Below are 17,786 nucleotides of genomic sequence, written 5' to 3' on the forward strand. Positions count from 1 at the left end.
AGCCCGACGGGCTGTGCCTACCGCTGGGCTGAGGGCCGCAGCGCGGGCCGCTGGAGGGGGTGCAGGAGCATCCTGCCCACGGGAGAGGGAGGCCGGCTCTAAAGCGGCCCTGCGCGGCAGGTGCAGCCCCGCAGTCCCTGCGGGTGCCGTTGGTCTGACACAGAGGGTTTGTTGCACTCGACAGGTTAAGTGGGCTTAGTTCCTTCTGTGTCAGGCTTTCACCTGCGTCTCAAGCTGCAGTGCAGAATATTTGGTATCTGCAGTGCATGAAGGGACTCTGCAATAATCAGCTCCATGAATCTGAACTTCCAGTATTTGTGATCAGAGATGCCTTTTAAAAAACAACGTTAACGTGTTGGTCACGAGTACAAATTCAGTATGATCTGGTGGTTGTTGTGTGTTTGCATGTCTTTAGTAGGTTAAGTCTTTATCATGCTGCTCCCATCCAGTATAATCACATATTGTGTTATCCTGACAGGTCTGCAAATGCCACCCATGAAGTCATCAATTTCACCCTCCACACTACACTGGCTGCTACTACCAAATTGGTGGTGCCTACACCTGCTAAACCTATCCTTCCAGTTCAGACTGGAGTCCAAGCACAGCAAGAGGAGCAATCTAGTGGCATGACGATTTTTTTTAGTCTTCTTGTTTTAGGTGAATGATGAACTGAAGGTCTTTTAATCTTTGTTAATCATACTCTGTATCTGAGGACTTTCAAAATCATAGCGTTTTATTTCTCCTCTGGTTTTCCCTCTATGAAGTGGAATATTGTACAGGCACAGAGATTTAGAGAGCTGGATATATAACTGCCTGAACTTCTGAAACCTGTGAAAAGCTGAAGACCGTTGCAAACCTTTTCACCGTGGTCTCAAAGTGCAAACAACATGTTTGTCTTTGCCTTCTTTATCAAGCACATGGCATGTGTTCATGTATGAAAAAAGACACTGTCAGAATACTCCATGGTGCTTGCAACTGTCTTTGGGACAGTGTACTAGATAGATGTCAATTTAACTACTTCTAGCACTTCTGGACAGCCCCCGGATATTTTGTTATATAAGCCAATAGAAGGCAGTCAGAATTACATGCACAAGTACTAAAGTTCAGTGTCTAATTTTCTGGCTCTCCTTATGTTCTTGCATTCCTACAAGAGTGCAATAATAACATGCAGATTGCTATAATTATATTAACATTGTTGGCCATATGTAGGCATTTTGAAAGGCAGATGCACAACTTTTCTGTAAGTCTGGGCTGTTATCTTTCTTTGATAGAATGTAGTTATCTCTCACCATCTGCTTAGAGCAATGCTGTAGTCAAAACTTTCAGGGAGGGATAAGGGTTTGTCTGTTTTCCTGTGTGTATTTGTGTGCTTAGTTTGCCCAAAGCAGGGTACCCTGAGAGACTTTTCTGTGACAGATGGGTCACCTAGTCTTGTGGACCATTTTGCACCTCTTCAGGCTGTAAATTGGAAGTGCTCTTCTGAACCGTCTGCGAGTGGCTGTTTGGTTTTTAGTTAACTAGAAGGAGTTGTTAAACCAAATCACTAAGAGAAGTTCCGAGAAGCTAATTCATTTCTAGTTTCACAATGTGTGCTGCTGCAGTGTGGCCTGGCGTTGTGCTGCCCACTGAAACAGAGCGAGAGTCACAGACGCTTACAAGGCACAGAGTAAGGAGAACGAAGATTCCCATTGCAGTTATGACAAGGTCTGCCAGATACATGGTAAAACAGTCTCTGCTGCATGTAACAGGCCACAATTTGATTCCAGTATATAAAATGCTATTGGCTATGCTTGAGCTTCTGTTGCTTTCCGACAAAACATGAGCAGTAACACTGCTTATATTCCAGTCCACTGCAGAATGATTTGTTAGCAAATAGGGTGAAATACACGTATTACAGACATGCAGGCCAGATGTTGTTTCTTTGTTTGACCCTTTGTTGAGCTAAATTAAAATGAGAGAAGAATTGTACTTTTGATGCAGAGAATATTCAGATCAAAACTGTTAGGAATTTAATAATCCAGGATGATTTGATTCTTACAGATAAGTTTCCTAACTGCTGTAGTTCTAAAAGGATCAAGTGGTGTCTTCCAACCATATCCATGGATGGTACCCAGATCTGATATAAATCTTTTGTAATTTGCCTTTACCATTGGCATAGAGGCTATGATGGGATTTTCATATTGCTGTAACCTTCATTTTTGTTGTGAGACATACATTTTCTCCCTACTGGGTGAAATACATTACTGCAGAACAAAACTGGATTTTTTAAAAACAATAAGCGAATGTTGCATCAGATTTAAATTCTAATTTTTTTTTTACCTTCAAGTCAAATCTGTCTTGTATTTTTCTACATTGGTCCTTTCCCCTTACTAGTTTAACTTGTAGCAATGCTCAGCAGTAAATGTCTCTTGCTGATGTCAATAAGAATTTGGCTGGTACTTGTTATGAGAAACAGGATATTTAAAGAGTTACCCATTCTGCAACCTCATAGCCCCACTGAATGGGAGTTACAGAGGCTATGGAGCTTTCTGAGGTGCACAAAACAGTAAGAAGCACCAGTCACAACTTGCAACAAGGGAAATATGGATTGGAGAGAAGAAGAAAATTCTTCACCATAAGACTTAAGCACTAGAACTGGGGTTGAGAGAGGTTGTGACTTCATTATCTTCAGAGATTTTCAAACTTGACTGGACAAGGCAGTGGGCAAGCTTCTTTGACTTTGAAGTTAGCCCTGCTTCGGGCAGGGATTTGGACTGGATGATGTCGAGAGGTCCTTTCCGATGTAATTTTTCTGGTTCTGTGATTATCCGTTTGGGTAAAGCCCATCTGCTCAGAGGGACTCAGATGTGGAAGGATGTAGCTTTGAAATTTTAATTGTGGCTTTGTGTACATGTATGTTTTATTTCAAAGATATGAAATGTTTACCAAAAACTTTATTAAACCAGTATATTGTGTATAACTGTCATTTTTTACAGCTATTGCTCAGAGAAGGTTTTTTTGTAAGCTGAATCAGACTCTTAAAGTAGTAATACTGGTATTTTTAGAAGATAATTTTAAGTTCTAAATTTTGCCTTAGTTATTTTCTGTCATTTGTAGATCCATTTACGTACTTCAGTGAGAATTACGTTCGAACTACAATTTGGTTACTTGCGTTAGTGGATTTCTACTAAATGATTAGGAGAAGTTTTGCTGTGTGTATTTTAGAAATACTACTTAAAATATAGATTTTATTCTCTTCTAACACTTCTAAATCTACAATTTATTTTTTTTCTTTCACAGCTATCTGCATCATATTGGTGCATTTACTGATAAAATACCGACTTCATTTTTTGCCAGAGAGTGTGGCAGTTGTTTCTTTAGGTGAGTAGACAGGACACTTTTATATTAAATTTGTGTTAATTCAGGGACTCTCACTAGTCTGTACTTGAAATAATGCTCTGTTTTGTGGTAACCATCACTAGAAAGATGCAGAAAACTGGATGCAGTGAAGAAAACAACCAATTTGTAGAATTAAATTCATGCACAAATCAAGAAATGAGCATGTGTGCAGAGACCGACCCAGTAAAATGACACATATAGTGCTATATGTGACACATATAGCGCTGTATATGCACACTACCTAAGTGCTTTGGCACTTTCCTCTATTTTTGCATCTGCACTGTAGGACAAGATACTGCAGCACTCCCTGGCAGCGAGACTCGGGCCTTCCCTTTTAAGTAGTACACGTGTTTGTATTAGTTTTGGTAGAATTATGTCTGTATATGTGATTATAATCTATTTGGGGACTGTAATTGTATCCAGAAAACTTGCCTGGACTGCCAGATACTTAACTGTCCCTGTAGTACCATGACAAGAGCTTTTCCTATGACTTGAGCTATAAGAATGCCACCCTTAATGAAGATCAAGTGCTTGCTTAATTTGAAATAAATTTGAACTATTCCTAAGCCTGTAGTTTTATGTTAGGGTAGTTTCATTTATCTGTATGCTGTTGCTCTTGATTTGTAACTGTGTAAATGAGGAGGAAATCAGGCCAAATACATTTATTATTTTTTCTACATACTGTCTAACATAATGTTTAAAGAACCTGGTCTATCTAATCCTAGCAACAGTTTTTCAGCTGTCTTTGTAACTTGTTTACAAGAATCTGTGATATTTTTGCATCTATTACTAGTGATGCTTTCACTGACAGTTGTTCTAAAAATACAACAAAAAGAGAAAGATGTTTAGCTACAATCCTAAAGTAGCAGGCAGGAATGTAATGCTTGTTGAGCAGATTTTTATTTTTTTTTTCCTTTTTTCTTTTTTAAATTTTCTTTTACTTTCTCCTAGGCTTTGCTCATACCTTGTTCTCATTTCTTAACTGTATTTTCACACAGTTTCTCAATAGGAGGAAGTAAGCTTTCTGGCGCTTGTCAGTACCTTATGCTTTCTCGAAAACAGGGATCTTCTTGCATCTTGAGTGCTAGATTGAGAAGATCTTAGAGCTGTTACTGAGCAGAAAGAAAAACGTATTTTCCTGCAGGCATGACTCCCTGAATTTTTACATAACTCTATTTGATGCAGACCACATCACGTTACTAGCATAGTAGAAGGTACTGGAGTTTAAAGACACATTTACTTGCAAGGCCCTATTTCAGTGTCGATATTTCTCTGCAGCTGAAAAACATACAGACCTGTAAGATGTCTGTCATAGTGCTGGTATGGCTTTCCTGGGTATTGCACACACCCCTCATCTTTATAGGAGCAGCATCCATCAGACTTTTGTGTGTTTATGCTTTTGTGTACCATAGTATGACATAGAAAGATCAGAGCTGCTGCAGATCATCCGAACTTAGTCATCCCCATAGAAACCATGCAGTGTTTGATTCACTGTCAGCACACTTCTCTTTCCTTGCCTTTTTACTTTATTGTTGTGGACAGGTGAGATGTCTTGAAAGGTTCCAAAAGGAGATTACTTTCCCTTCAGTATCCTTCCTCTTTGTACACAAAAATCCATGTGAAAGGTGTGAATTTGGCTTCTGATCAGGTTAGTTATCATTGTTATTAAATAGCTAATCTAAATTTAAGCATAATCCCCAATTTAAAATGCAGCAGTATATTGATTGCTCTTCCTGGCATAGTTTTGGATTTTCTTTACTATCATTCCATATATTCTCCCCCAAGCCAACTACTGGGCAGTGCTGAGCTGAGGTCTTAGGCAAGCTTGCATCACTGCTCCTGCTGAGCTTTGCAGAGAGCAGCAGAGGCACAGACATTCTTCTCTTTCTCTTGGCATCTCAGCAGCAGGACAAGGATTTTATCTGTGCTGGTCTGTTCTGTGCTTCTGTAGGTCCCAAGAAAAGCTTGCTCATAAAACTGGTAAGTTTTCTTGCTGGGGCTGTCATTACTACTCAAGATGGGTAAGAAGGAGCAGCAGCGCATCTCCTGTATTTTCACATAGAGGGCATATAGGAAACTTGCAGAGTTTGGCTTTTGGTGTGAAGCACAGCATAGCTGTAGCCTATCATCTCCCAAACCAGACGAGATGATACCAGCAAATGCAATTCCACTAAGTCAAGAGAGTGTTATACCCAGTAGCAACCCAGCTAACAGATATCCTGTGTCATTTAAGCCTTACTTATTTAGCTTATTGACTCATCATATTTAAACTACTGCCAGCTCTGTTGACAGGACGCGGCATCTGAATAATCATTGGAATTGCCAGCTAATTGCTGGTCAGTGAACCTCTGTTACTGGTAATGATCTACACAGCTGCAAGAGCACAGCTTGAGTTTCAAGTGTCCAGTTTTGCTAGCAGTGCCAGAAGTGAGGTGTGTCCTATTTTGACTTGTAAATTAAGCAAATGTTCTCAGGCAGTTATTGAAGGCTAATAAAACTGGCAGCAGAGAAGATAAGTATGACTTTCATGACTGTTTTTCCTCCCATTGTTTAAGCTGCTCAGAAGCCCCATTTCTAGGGCATGTTACTCTTCTGATGGACAGGGTGGGAGTGTATTCTCCAAGACTGGATTTTGATCTGTGTCCTTAAAAGTTACTGGAATTTTGTTGGTAAAAATAGTTGCCAGAAAAGTTTTTGTCTTTGATTTGTTACTGAGTTTTAACATGTTCTCAGGAAAAATAAAGGTTGGTTGTAATAAGAAAATTCCTATAACATTTTTCTAAAGAATGAGGCTTAGATTAACTCTTACAGACTTAGCTTTCCAATTAGCCCCTTGACAAAACTGATGTACCTGATTTAATAGATGGAACCAGCTGAACAAAAACTGCATTCATTAATCTAGTAATAAGAGTAGTTTGTAAACATGTATGGAACAGGTTTTAAAAAACAGTGTTAAAGTTTGATTCTGCTGCTATTCAACACTCTTGGTGATGCATTATTTTGTGCATCTCTTTCATTACTTTGCTTAGCATAATCTTAAGTTAGTAGTACTGTTGTGTGTAATATGCAGCTAGAAGTAAGTTGTGGTATGTAAAGGTGTAATTTGTATGATTCAGGCTCATCCTTTTCCCTTGGCTTCTGCTGATGCTTTACATTTATATTGTTGTTCATTTAACTTTTGATATCATGAAACGACTTCATCAGTCTGTGACACTGTTGTTAGGCTCAGCTTGTGATTAGCTCTTCCTCTAAAAAAGAGATTGAGACCAGCCTTTTACTTAAGCCTCTTGAGCTCATAGGATAGGGATGCCCAGCTTGTAGCCCATACGCCGTGGTTGGCCTGTTCACAGGGGTCCAATTTCACAAAGTTATTCTGGAGCCCTTCCATTTCAGCAGAAGTGAGTGAAGGGATTCTCTTTTCTTTTAAATCCCCTCTAAACATAGTTTTATGTGAGGGCTCTCAATACTAATTCTTAAAATACTGGAAGTTCATGCAGGAAGTACACTTCCTGCAGTTGTGCCTTCAGATGTATAGGGTCTGGTTGTTGTGGTTTGTTTTTTTTCCCCACATAAACTTCTTGTTAAGTGATGAAGTACTACCTGTACCAGTTGAAGACAGTGTTGCTGCTCTGCAAAAACTAGAAATGTTCTAGTCCTTGGCTTCTGCCACAGCTTCCATCCCAGAATGGAAAGCCTGACTGAGTACGGAGACGTGTGTTTACGTGGCATGTGAGTGGCTGTATCTGCATTCTGTCCTCCTTCAAAGAACAGCAGAGCTTTGATGTTCCTTCATTAATGTTTTGCTCTTCCTTTCCATATAAATCATTTCATGGAACAACTATTTTAGTCTCTGGAACCAATGCCTTTGCATATTTTTGTATGAAAGAAGGCTTAAGCCTCATGGCTTTGTGTGTATGACACAACCATCAGGAGTAATCCATGTGATGCTATTTGTAAGACTCTTTTGATAGCTACAGCATGAGAGAATAAAAATGACTGAGTCACAGGAAAGCATACTTTAAGCTTCTCAGCCGCTTTTTACCTTTCATTCAGTGTATTTCACATCTACATTCCAGTGTTTGACTATGAAGTCTCCACTCTGTAAATAATAAAATACAACTATGCAGAATGCACATCTGAAATCTGACTAAAGACAAGTTCCTCGTAACTCCTTGAAAGCAATTAATGACAGTTCATGATCTATCTTCATGACTTCCAGAAGAAACCTTGTTAGTTTGGAGTTTTCTGTCTTACCTGTTTGAAGATGTATGGGAGGAAAGAGCACGATAATCTTTAACCATTGAGTTTGCAGCACCACTGATAAAATTCTTTTATACTGAAATTAGTATTTCTACATGACTTAAAAGGTATGTAATTCATTTGGGAAATAGTTCTGACAGTATCTCCACCCTGATCAGAGTTTGCGATCTACTTCATTGCCAGTAAGTGCTACGATTTCATTGAGATAAAGTTCACTTCTGTGGAGAAGACTGATTTCACTTAACCTATGTCAACACTGCAGATAGCCTTGAAGTGATACGGTTTTGTGCTATCACACAGATATCTAACTCATAACTTCCTGATTCTTTAGCAAGGAAGGTGGCATTTTATTAGAATGCAGCTTAGAGGAGAAGTGCTTTTGAGTACTTAAACCTATTCTCTTTATGAAGCTGTGAACATGGCACTCCCAATATGCGTGTTCAGTATTTGGATATCCGAAGGGAAGCTATGTAATTATGTAACATATTGGAAACTGTCATATCAGACCTAAAACCACTTTCTGTTTTTGTCATTTAGGAATGAAAGACTTGCTGCTTTATGTTTTGCCTTGTTTTCACTTTTAAAACTTTGTTGATTCGGAGTCAATAAGCAGTTAATGGAAACAGTGATGTGTTTTGTGAATATTTCAGAATGTTATCTCATTCTCTCCTAGGTATCCTTATGGGAGCTTTTATAAAAATCATAGAGGCTCAAAAGCTGGCCAACTGGAAGGTATGTTTGAAGCAACCAATTTTTAATTGTAGAACAATCTTTAAAGGTTTAAAATAAGACTGTTTGTAGTATTAGTTTCTTTAGATGTAATTTCCAAAAACTTATGTACATTATACTTGATCCCAGTTTGGGATTTTTTTAATAATGATACAAGCAATTTTAAAAAAAGCTGAACATTTTCTACACAATATTTTTTTCCCTGAATAATCCTTGTTACGGTACCAAATCTGTTCCTATTAGATACGTGGTAGAAGAAGGTACTGGGCAACTTTGGGATCAATTACAGTGAAAAATACAGCAATTCAATTATTTGTCTTTTATACTTTTAGACTGTATTGAGTCCTTTCCCTCCTTTTGGAGTTAATTTTGTAGATGTTTTCATAGAAAGAAAATGTGTTTTGATAAGTTGTAAAGTCACATGTTTTACCTGAAGATGTTAACGTAGATTACATAGAGGTAAAAAGAAGCACTTCAGAATAGCTGTGCTAAAAGTCATGTTATTTACTTATTTTGTTTACTTATACTTAAAACTGCAACACATTGTGGTGCTAAGAACAGACAGTTCACAAAGGAATCCGTTCATCATGGCATGTTTCTTGGGTACTCCATTGCTTCTTGTGGAAAGACTGCCAAAACCAGGGTGTCTGAAGCAGCAACATTTTTCACCCTGGCTGAGACAACGGAAACATGATTTGAGCTTTATTTCCAGCAGAAAATACAGGCAAAGCTTCTGTGCAGAAGGTTGTCCTTGTCCTGGTGCCTGGTGCTTTATGGACTTAGATATTAGGAAGAAAATGTTAACAGTGATGGCAACCAAACATAGGAACATGTGACCAGAGAGACCGTGGGAATCTCCGTCCACAAAGATATTCAAAACTCGGCTGGATAAAGCCTTGAGCAGCTGAAGTTGCTCTGAGTTGGCCCTGCTTTAAGCAGAAACTTGGATCAGACACCTCCAGGGGTCCCCTTCAACCTGAATTAGAGTGTGATGCTATGAGGTCTTATCTATGCATGTGTGGAGTTACAGAGGCTTCCCCAGGGAGGGAGGATTGTGGCAGAACTGTCTCCAAAAGGGGAAGTCTACAGAGAAGCAAGGATTTTACCTCCTACAGTTTATCCACATCATCAAAGCAATGAACTCTTCACTATTCCTGCTTTAATTTAAAATCTTGCAGTATGTAAATTATAATTTTGTTTCATAGTATCAAACAGTTCATTTGGAGTAGATCAGTGAACTGATCAAAATCACAGTGATTTCAATCACCGGTTAGAAACAGGATTTATATTAGCAATCTGAAAACCTTGGTCTGAGTAGTGAATTTTAATCCCAGCTTGCGGCTTAGTATTTCTTGGCAGTTATTTCCCTAAAGGAAGATTTATTTTTTTTTATCTCCTTAGTTGAAATACATTAAAATGCATAGATTTTCAATCAGATGTAGCTTTTTAATTACACATTATACTTCTTTTTTTGTCAACTAACTACACTAATTCTGTGTACATTCATTTAAGCAATTACATAGTTCTGGAGTCATGTTGCGGTATTTCATTTTTACATACTTACTTATTAGAAAGTGTGGGTGGTGTACTAGTTAGTGTTTTTGCATTCCTGTTTTGTGTCAATTGGACTTGACTTAAAATTGGAAGTCAATTAAATAGTCAGAAAATCGACGTTTTAAAATAGCTTCTTATTGGTTAAATAAAATGATCTGAGATCATGTATGTAGGAAGAAGAAAGCAAGCTTAAAGTATGCTCTGATTTGAGCACTGGTTGTATAAACACAGGAAATATTGATCAGAGCTAGTGAATTACGTAGTTTATTTCTGGTAAGCATTGGTCAAGTCTTGGGAGGCACTGAGGATTCTGTGTCTGGTTGCTCACGTTATCAGCTAAGGTAAAGGGTCACAGATATCACATTATGATTGGCTTATTTAAGATACTTCACTGTATTAAAGCTTAGGTTTTAACATAGGCTGTCATAATTTCAGATGTGAAATGTTCTAATCAATAATAATTATGTACTTTATAAAATGATTTTAAATGCTTTGGGTTTTTTTTATATTTACTAGAGAATTTTTGTTTATATGATATAGAAAAAAATTAGAATTTTTAACTGCGGGCTGTATCCACGTGCAAAGCAAATTTTCGATCATATCACTGCGCTAAGAACTTTGTAATGTATTTTCTAAGTCTTCAGTGGACCTTGTACTTGCTGGTGATTCTTGCTGGCTAGCATGGTTGATAATTACAGTCCTCATGTTGTACTTTCCTGTTCTCTGCTTCAGTGCAGCACAAATGCAGTCCTTCCTTTTCATTATTTCTTGCCTCCTTGTCTATCTCTGCTTTCAGGGGCTTTTAAACAGTGTAATTAATCAGGTATGTGGGTTTTTTGTTGTAGCGCAGTTACTGTGTTGACAGAAACTAGGTAATGTTAGCCATTGACGCACGGAATTGTGCATGCAGAATAATGGACTAGAGCATTGCAGTATAAAGGATGAGTTTTATTTTCTAAGTCCTCCAAATCCTTTAAGATGGTTATCGCTGGTACAGACAGGAATGAGACTTTAAAGAGATGAGTACTTCTTTTTTTGAAAGCTGGTGTTTTAACAGAACAGTCAATCAGCTGTTTAACTTGGATTTAAACAAATTAATCGTTGCTTTACAAAGGTGACAAGTTCTGCTGTATTCAGAACTGTGGGGACCAGGAGAGAGCCTGCTGGGTAAAGAGAGTGCAGCACATTCAGCCGTGATTAATTTGCCTTCTGTGCTTAGTCTGCCAGCAGAAAAAAAAAACAGGGTGCCAGTTTGGGGGCACAACTCCATAAAGCAGTGTTAGCCAAGTGATGGGATAGGCGACAAAGAGTAAGGTCACCAAAAAATAACATCTTGCTTCACAGTAGGTTTCATTTATATTGCTCTGATGGTAAAAAGGAACCATCAGAATAGTACCATTAAATCACAGGCATAAATTACATTTGCCAAGAAGAATCAAGCCTCAGACTCTTAACAGTGGTATATATCTTGAGCCTGTTCACTTGCAGGTGTACTAAGCTGATGATCTGATTTCTTCTTGTTAGGTGATGAGTTTTTTAGTGAAACTGTACTTGGTCACAGTTAACCTAGGTTATATTCAAACCAGTGGCCAATAGGTCACAATTCCTTGACAGTCCTTACAGTTTTTGAGACTGTGAGATAACATGGGAGTACTTTTTGTGGAAACTTTCTGTGCAGCTTATTTGGAGACAGTAATTTAAAATAAGTAAGGCCTAGATTTCAATCACTGGATTAAAAAAACACCAATAGAAGTAGCAGCCCTGGAGTAGTTCACTATTCTTCAGTCTTTTGTTTTGTGATAAGAAAGATTAATGCAATTTTAATTTTCCAACACTTTTGGTGCTTTTTTTTAACAATCTCCCTTTTGGAAGATTTCATGTTATTTCAATAATTATTATATCCTTGAAATTCTACTTCATTTTTGTTTTGCAGGAAGAAGAAATGTTTCGTCCAAATATGTTTTTTCTGCTTTTGCTTCCACCTATTATATTTGAATCCGGATATTCATTGCACAAGGTTAGCCCCTGCCAGATGCTTGTTTTGCATGTTGAGGTTTTGTTTGGAACATTCTGCTGTAGGTTGTGACTGTTAACTGAATGTTGGCAAGGTGTTAGGTGCTGTGCAGAGGTTATTTTCCTTGCATGGAGAGGTTTCTTACCTCATCAGAGCTGTACAAGGGCTGATGTGATGGAGACAAAATGGGAAGGAGTAGGATCAGAAGTGGGAAAGGTGGGGTCACTCCACAGCTAAAGAAGAGGAAAATGTTCACAAGGGTTTTCGCCCTTTGCCTAGGAGCCTATGTTTCCATGGACATTTTTCACAGTGCTAGTCCTGGCTGAAGCAGTTCTGGTCTTCCCTGTGTGCTGCCTCTCTGCTTGGGCTGTGCTGCAGGAGAGGGAGTGAGCAGTGGGCGATAGTAATATCATGAATTGGTACCAACACTGAAGATTTTTTCATACAAAATCACAACCTAAGAAATGGACTAGTAACTGGGAAGTTTACAACCCTTTTTCACATGCTCTGTCTACAACAGATGGATTAATTGACAGGTGGGGAATGTGTCAAAGTGCTGGTGAATATCCGGCTGTTTGTCTGAGGATTGGTTTGTTGTTAGGGTACCAGACTGACATCCTGTCCTGGGTATCAGAGGGATTTGCTGTTGTCCTCAAGAGAGCAGGCTCTTTAGGCAGATGGTATGGATGAATGTCCTGGGGTACCTGGTGCCAAACTAATGAAGCTTTATTATCGGAAACTCAGTTGTGAATCAGAATCTAATTTAGATGCAAACCCAAACATGAGTTTTCACTCAGATCCTTTTCACTAATTTACTTACTTTATTATTATGTTCCAGGGTAATTTTTTTCAGAACATCGGTTCCATCACTCTGTTTTCTGTATTTGGCACTGCAATATCAGCTTTCATTGTAGGTGGAGGAATTTATTTCCTGGGCCAGGTGAGAATAACTGCTTTGAAGCACTTAAGTTTATCCGGCTTGCTTTTTGAAAGTCCAAAAGCAGACAAACATAGTGAAAGTGAATTCCTGGGTGACAAATTCCAGTTCTCTGCTATCACAGAGACAAGGTTATATAACCCCTTCTCTAGATACAGCATGCTCCATGTTAAAAGCAATTAAGACTTGAGTTTCACTTTTTTTAACTTAGTCTTCCTATCGGAAGGCTGTTCCAAAACCTGTATTCTCTAGAGCCATCTTCTAATTTCCAGTATTAAACTTACTTGTTCTTCTGTCAATAATTTTTTCACTTCTCTGCTTTGGTGTTTCCCCATTGATTAGATATATTTTCTCTCGGACTTCATTCTGGTGGGCCAAACAATCCTCTTTGCCCCTCAGATTTCCATTCCTTTGAATGCCTTAGTTACTCTACTCACCTGTATCTGTTCCAGTTTCATCTGGTCTTCCCTGATTTTGGGTAACCAGAATTGTAACAGTAGATCAGTGTTGGAGGGCAGTGTTAGACTGGGTAATATAACTACTGTGATTTTTTCTGTGATAACAAACTTAGGATTTGGTGAATAGTTTCATTTTTAAAAACAGCAGAAAAACACAGTTGATTGTGATTTTTTTTTTTTTTTTTTTTTTTTTTTTATGTTTTACCTATTCTTTCAGGCTGATGTAATTTATAAACTCAACATGACAGACAGGTAAGCTCTTGGGGAAATGGTGTAGTACATGAAATGAAGCATTCTTCAAGATAACTGTATATGGGAAATGCACTGTAATTGGCCAGCTCTTCTGGTTATTGTTTAGATTGCTTAGATTCAACATGGTATCTGAAACTATTAAATAGATGGAACACTTCTAAACCCTATTTATTACACCCTTATTTCCAAATAGTATTCTATGCTCAGTGATTCTTCTAGACTGGAAAGATACTGCATTTTTTAACCAACCTTTAAAGTTAAAATATGTAAACTTTGATTACTTGGTATTATTAATATATACGATAAGGGCATAACTTCCTTGTCCAGATCTTCTCGTGAAAGACAGAATGAGTTTTTCAGTATCAATAATGTAGATTTTTCAAGACCTTGGCAAAGAATCTAATCAGTTTTTTAGAAATACAGCACCCTACCATTAAATAAAGTTTGTTCCTGGTTTATTTGGGATTTTTATTTGTTTATTGTATAGCAACTACAGCAGTTTTCTGTTAAAATCCATAAATAAATTGGGCAGCAAGCAAGAAACATAACAAGTAAAATATGCATGAACAGCAGAAATCTTCCTTACTTGGTTCCAGTGTTTGACTTCACACAGCTGAGCCATCCCATTGCCTCTGTACTGTCTATGTTTGGATTCCAAAGTAATGGAGTTTTAGCAGTTCCCTTTAAATGTTCCTCTCTAGTAATCCTGAACAGGTAACACTATGCGTTTATGATACATGGTTTGGGCTGTGTCTGTAAAGTTGTTTGGTTTCCCATTCCTCTGATTTTTTTCTTATTTAGTTGGAGTAAGATATTGTTGTTGAGAGCTGGGAGATAGGTATTTCTCCAACATCTCTTCCAGCTGGACAACAACTTTTCTCTTTGGTATATCAGTAAATAAAACTCAAAAACTTCTGTTTTATCACTTCAAGTTCTTATGAATGGGAAGAAAACATAACTTTTCACTGTGTAGGAACTAGAACACATAATGTCTTCGTTAGTAGTTGTTCATTAAAGTTTACTATGTACGTATTTTTTCTCTCATCTAGTTTTCTTTTTTGTTTTGTGTTCTCCTAGTTTTGCATTCGGCTCTTTAATATCTGCAGTTGACCCTGTGGCTACTATTGCCATTTTCAATGCCCTCAATGTGGATCCTGTACTTAACATGTTGGTTTTTGGAGAAAGCATTCTCAATGATGCAGTCTCTATTGTCTTGACCAAGTAAGTGCACTTGAAATACACAAGTTGATGGAAACAGCAACCATGTTATTTTCTGTTAATTAGTTATTCAGGTACACAATAATTATTCCATTTCCATTTGGAACAAATCATGTATTTCTGCTGTAAAGCTGAATTTTCTATGATCCTTCTTTTAAAAGCAATCCATAACATAAACTGCATAGGCAGAAGACAGTAAATGGATGTCTTATTAACACCACCTCAGTGCCTCATCTCATTGACCCCAGATAATTGATTGCTTTCTAAGTCCATACGTTTACCAGCTCCCTTTCCATCTGAGGGTCCTCTCAACAGAAAACCAACATGTGTCCTTTCAGGTTTGCACAAAAATACTTCCCTTGCTAAACACGCAGTGTCTCCTATATCATTGGCTTATACCCAGAGTCATGCGTCAGTTGCAGGGGAGTGGGGATACATCAACATCCATGCAATAGTTTTATATTTATGTTGGGGCTGTCACAGGGAAGAAGAGCATCCAATATCCTTATCCTTTGCCCATGATAATTCTTTGGGACTGAAAGAGTAAAAAAGATATAGATACATCTTCATGTTATTGCTGAAGTCAATGATGTGACTATGAATGTATAGAAGGAGTAAATATACTAAGAAGGTAGTGAAGTTTAGAGTAATTCTTCAGTGAAATAATTGCTTTTAATACAGTCGTGGTTCTTTTCTGGAAGACCAATGAAGGCTTCAGCAGTCAAAAGGAACACTGGTTAGAATCCATGTCTTCTTTGCATGGAATTCTATGAAATACATTCCTGAAATTCAAAGAGATTTCCCTTTCCTCTGAAGAGCTTCTTTGTTTTTCTTCAGTGACCTTCTTGTCTCTCATCCACACCTAAATATTTGATGAGAGTTCTTCCTGTTCATTTGTTCTTCTCTGAGGATCACATGATCCATCTCTTTTCTTTTTCATGCCCTTGAGTTTTTACCGCTGCAAAATATGTTTTCTTTTCCTTTTCAAAGTTTGAAAATTGTTTTGTAACACTGGGCATTATCATAGCCTATTTACGCCATTCTGGGGATTCTTCAGAAGAGTAATGCTGGGTTTCCAGATTTTTAGCAGAATTAGGTTTCCCTTTGGGGATTATACTAAGGCTTGATTTAACATCTTTTGACATTCCTCTTGTTATATATATCACAGTAAAAGCCTTTTAAGAGTGGTAGCAACAAGGAAATGGAAGTCTTTTTTGTTGTTCTCAAAAGATGTTTGGTATTTTTGGATCCAGGCTTAGAATTTATAACTGTTTCTTTTTATTTATTTTTCAATTATATCTAGCACAGCAGAAGGCTTGACAAGAGAAAATATGTCAGATGTAAGTGGATGGCAAACCTTTCTACAGGCACTGGGATACTTTCTTAAGATGTTCTTTGGCTCTGCAGCACTTGGCACACTTACTGGTCTCATTTCTGCATTAATATCCTTTTTTAGTTTTGTGATACACCTGTATAAATTGGTGAAATTCAACATTCTCATAGTATTTTTCTTTGCCATCTTCTCCAGCATTTCTTAGGGGATATTTATTAGACATTATTTTGTTGGCTGAGGATTTTCTCATGCTCATTTTGGTTTTTTGTTAGTGTGCATGGGTGTGTATTAAAAAATTGCATCAATTTTTTATGAACATAATTAACATCTGAAATGCTGTATAGTAGCTTATATTATGTGAATTGGAGTGTTATAAAATATGATAATTGTTTTGTAAATTCAAACTATATTAATTCCATTTCAATACTGATCCATTTTTACAAGCATATGGCTCCTTTTTTACATACATAAACCAGTTAATTAAAAAGAAAAAAAAGAAGCTGCTTTTCCCAAGGGCTTTTGAGTCAGACCAGCTCATTTGTCCCTATGTATTCAGGCAGCTGAATACAGATACCATTCTATTTGGACTTACATTGACTTATATTTTTGCCTCTTCTACTTCCATGAATTGATTGCTAAACAACCCAGAAGCTTCTCTGCTGAGATAAGGAAAGATGTTTGTTGTAAGTCGGACACCTTTGTTACTTTTCAGAGCTTGTTTAATGTTAATGCTGACTTCATTGTAGGTAATCTTTTGTGCTAGGCTTGTACAACTGTTATTCATGTCAGCTGGGACATACTGTTAAGCGCTTTGCTTGTAAATAACAAGAACAGAGTGATTAAATATAGACATATTTCCTCTCTTGGTTCATTAGCCTGATTCCATGAAATTTTAAATTATTCCATACATCACAACAAAAGAGGGAGACAGATATTCAACACTTCTTTTGCTGCTGATACTCACTAAATGATATTAAGACAAAGAGAAAAGCCGCTTATTTGCCCTGTTGTAGTTATTTGTGCCTCAAAGTATTGGATTTACCCTAAGCATGCAAAATTTCAATACAGCAAAGGACATCTCTTATTAGTTGCGAGCAGATAAATATAGTTGAAGGTTGTTGCTGGCTCATGACCCAGGAGGAGCGTGAACTTCCATGTCACAGGCATGTAATCCTCTGAATTTTAACAAAGATGGTAGGTGGAGTATTTTAAGCGTTAAGGCAAGGATGTGATTGAAGGAATATTCCTCACTGTTAATACTACTGCAAACCTGTCTCATCCATTTGGAAGTAACTAGAAGTCTAGTGACTGAACAGAGGAGATTGCTTGCATGCTTAGTGTGGCAAATAATGATGTCTGAGGCAAAATTTACTTGTACTTGGCAGCTGTGCTGCAGAACCATGCATGAGATGCAAAGCAGAACTTGTGGCCCTTGACAAATGTCCACATTTATGACTACAAACGTAAAGTAAGTTTTAAACATCTTGAGTATCAAAAGAACACTATTTTTGTTAAAACATAAATGAGAGCTATTTTACTTGTAATTTACTGTTTCATAGCTCTTCCCTATTTTTAGAAAAGCCTTTACTATTTCATGATTCACTGTGGATTTTCTGCAATAGTTTTCGAGCAGAGATTCCAAAGACTGAATGT

The 17,786-nt window shown here is 37.6% G+C and overlaps 1 protein-coding gene across 1 annotated transcript in view; it reads left to right on the forward strand.

The window, feature by feature from the left end:
- Positions 1-418: 418 nt before the first annotated feature.
- SLC9A8 (solute carrier family 9, subfamily A (NHE8, cation proton antiporter 8), member 8) overlaps positions 419-17,786 on the forward strand; it is a gene marked incomplete at both ends in the record, with an annotated part of 24,950 nt that continues 7,582 nt past the window's right edge. Inside the window, 8 exons of the mRNA XM_009704637.1 lie at positions 419-657; positions 3,280-3,360; positions 8,312-8,370; positions 11,855-11,938; positions 12,774-12,875; positions 13,548-13,582; positions 14,660-14,803; positions 16,104-16,242. Of these exons, the coding sequence (XP_009702939.1) occupies positions 419-657; positions 3,280-3,360; positions 8,312-8,370; positions 11,855-11,938; positions 12,774-12,875; positions 13,548-13,582; positions 14,660-14,803; positions 16,104-16,242 (883 nt within the window). The remainder of the gene's footprint in view (positions 658-3,279; positions 3,361-8,311; positions 8,371-11,854; positions 11,939-12,773; positions 12,876-13,547; positions 13,583-14,659; positions 14,804-16,103; positions 16,243-17,786) is intronic.

This window comes from Cariama cristata, unplaced genomic scaffold (genome assembly GCF_000690535.1).
Source record: "Cariama cristata isolate BGI_N322 unplaced genomic scaffold, ASM69053v1 scaffold45657, whole genome shotgun sequence".
NCBI lineage: Eukaryota > Metazoa > Chordata > Aves > Cariamiformes > Cariamidae > Cariama > Cariama cristata.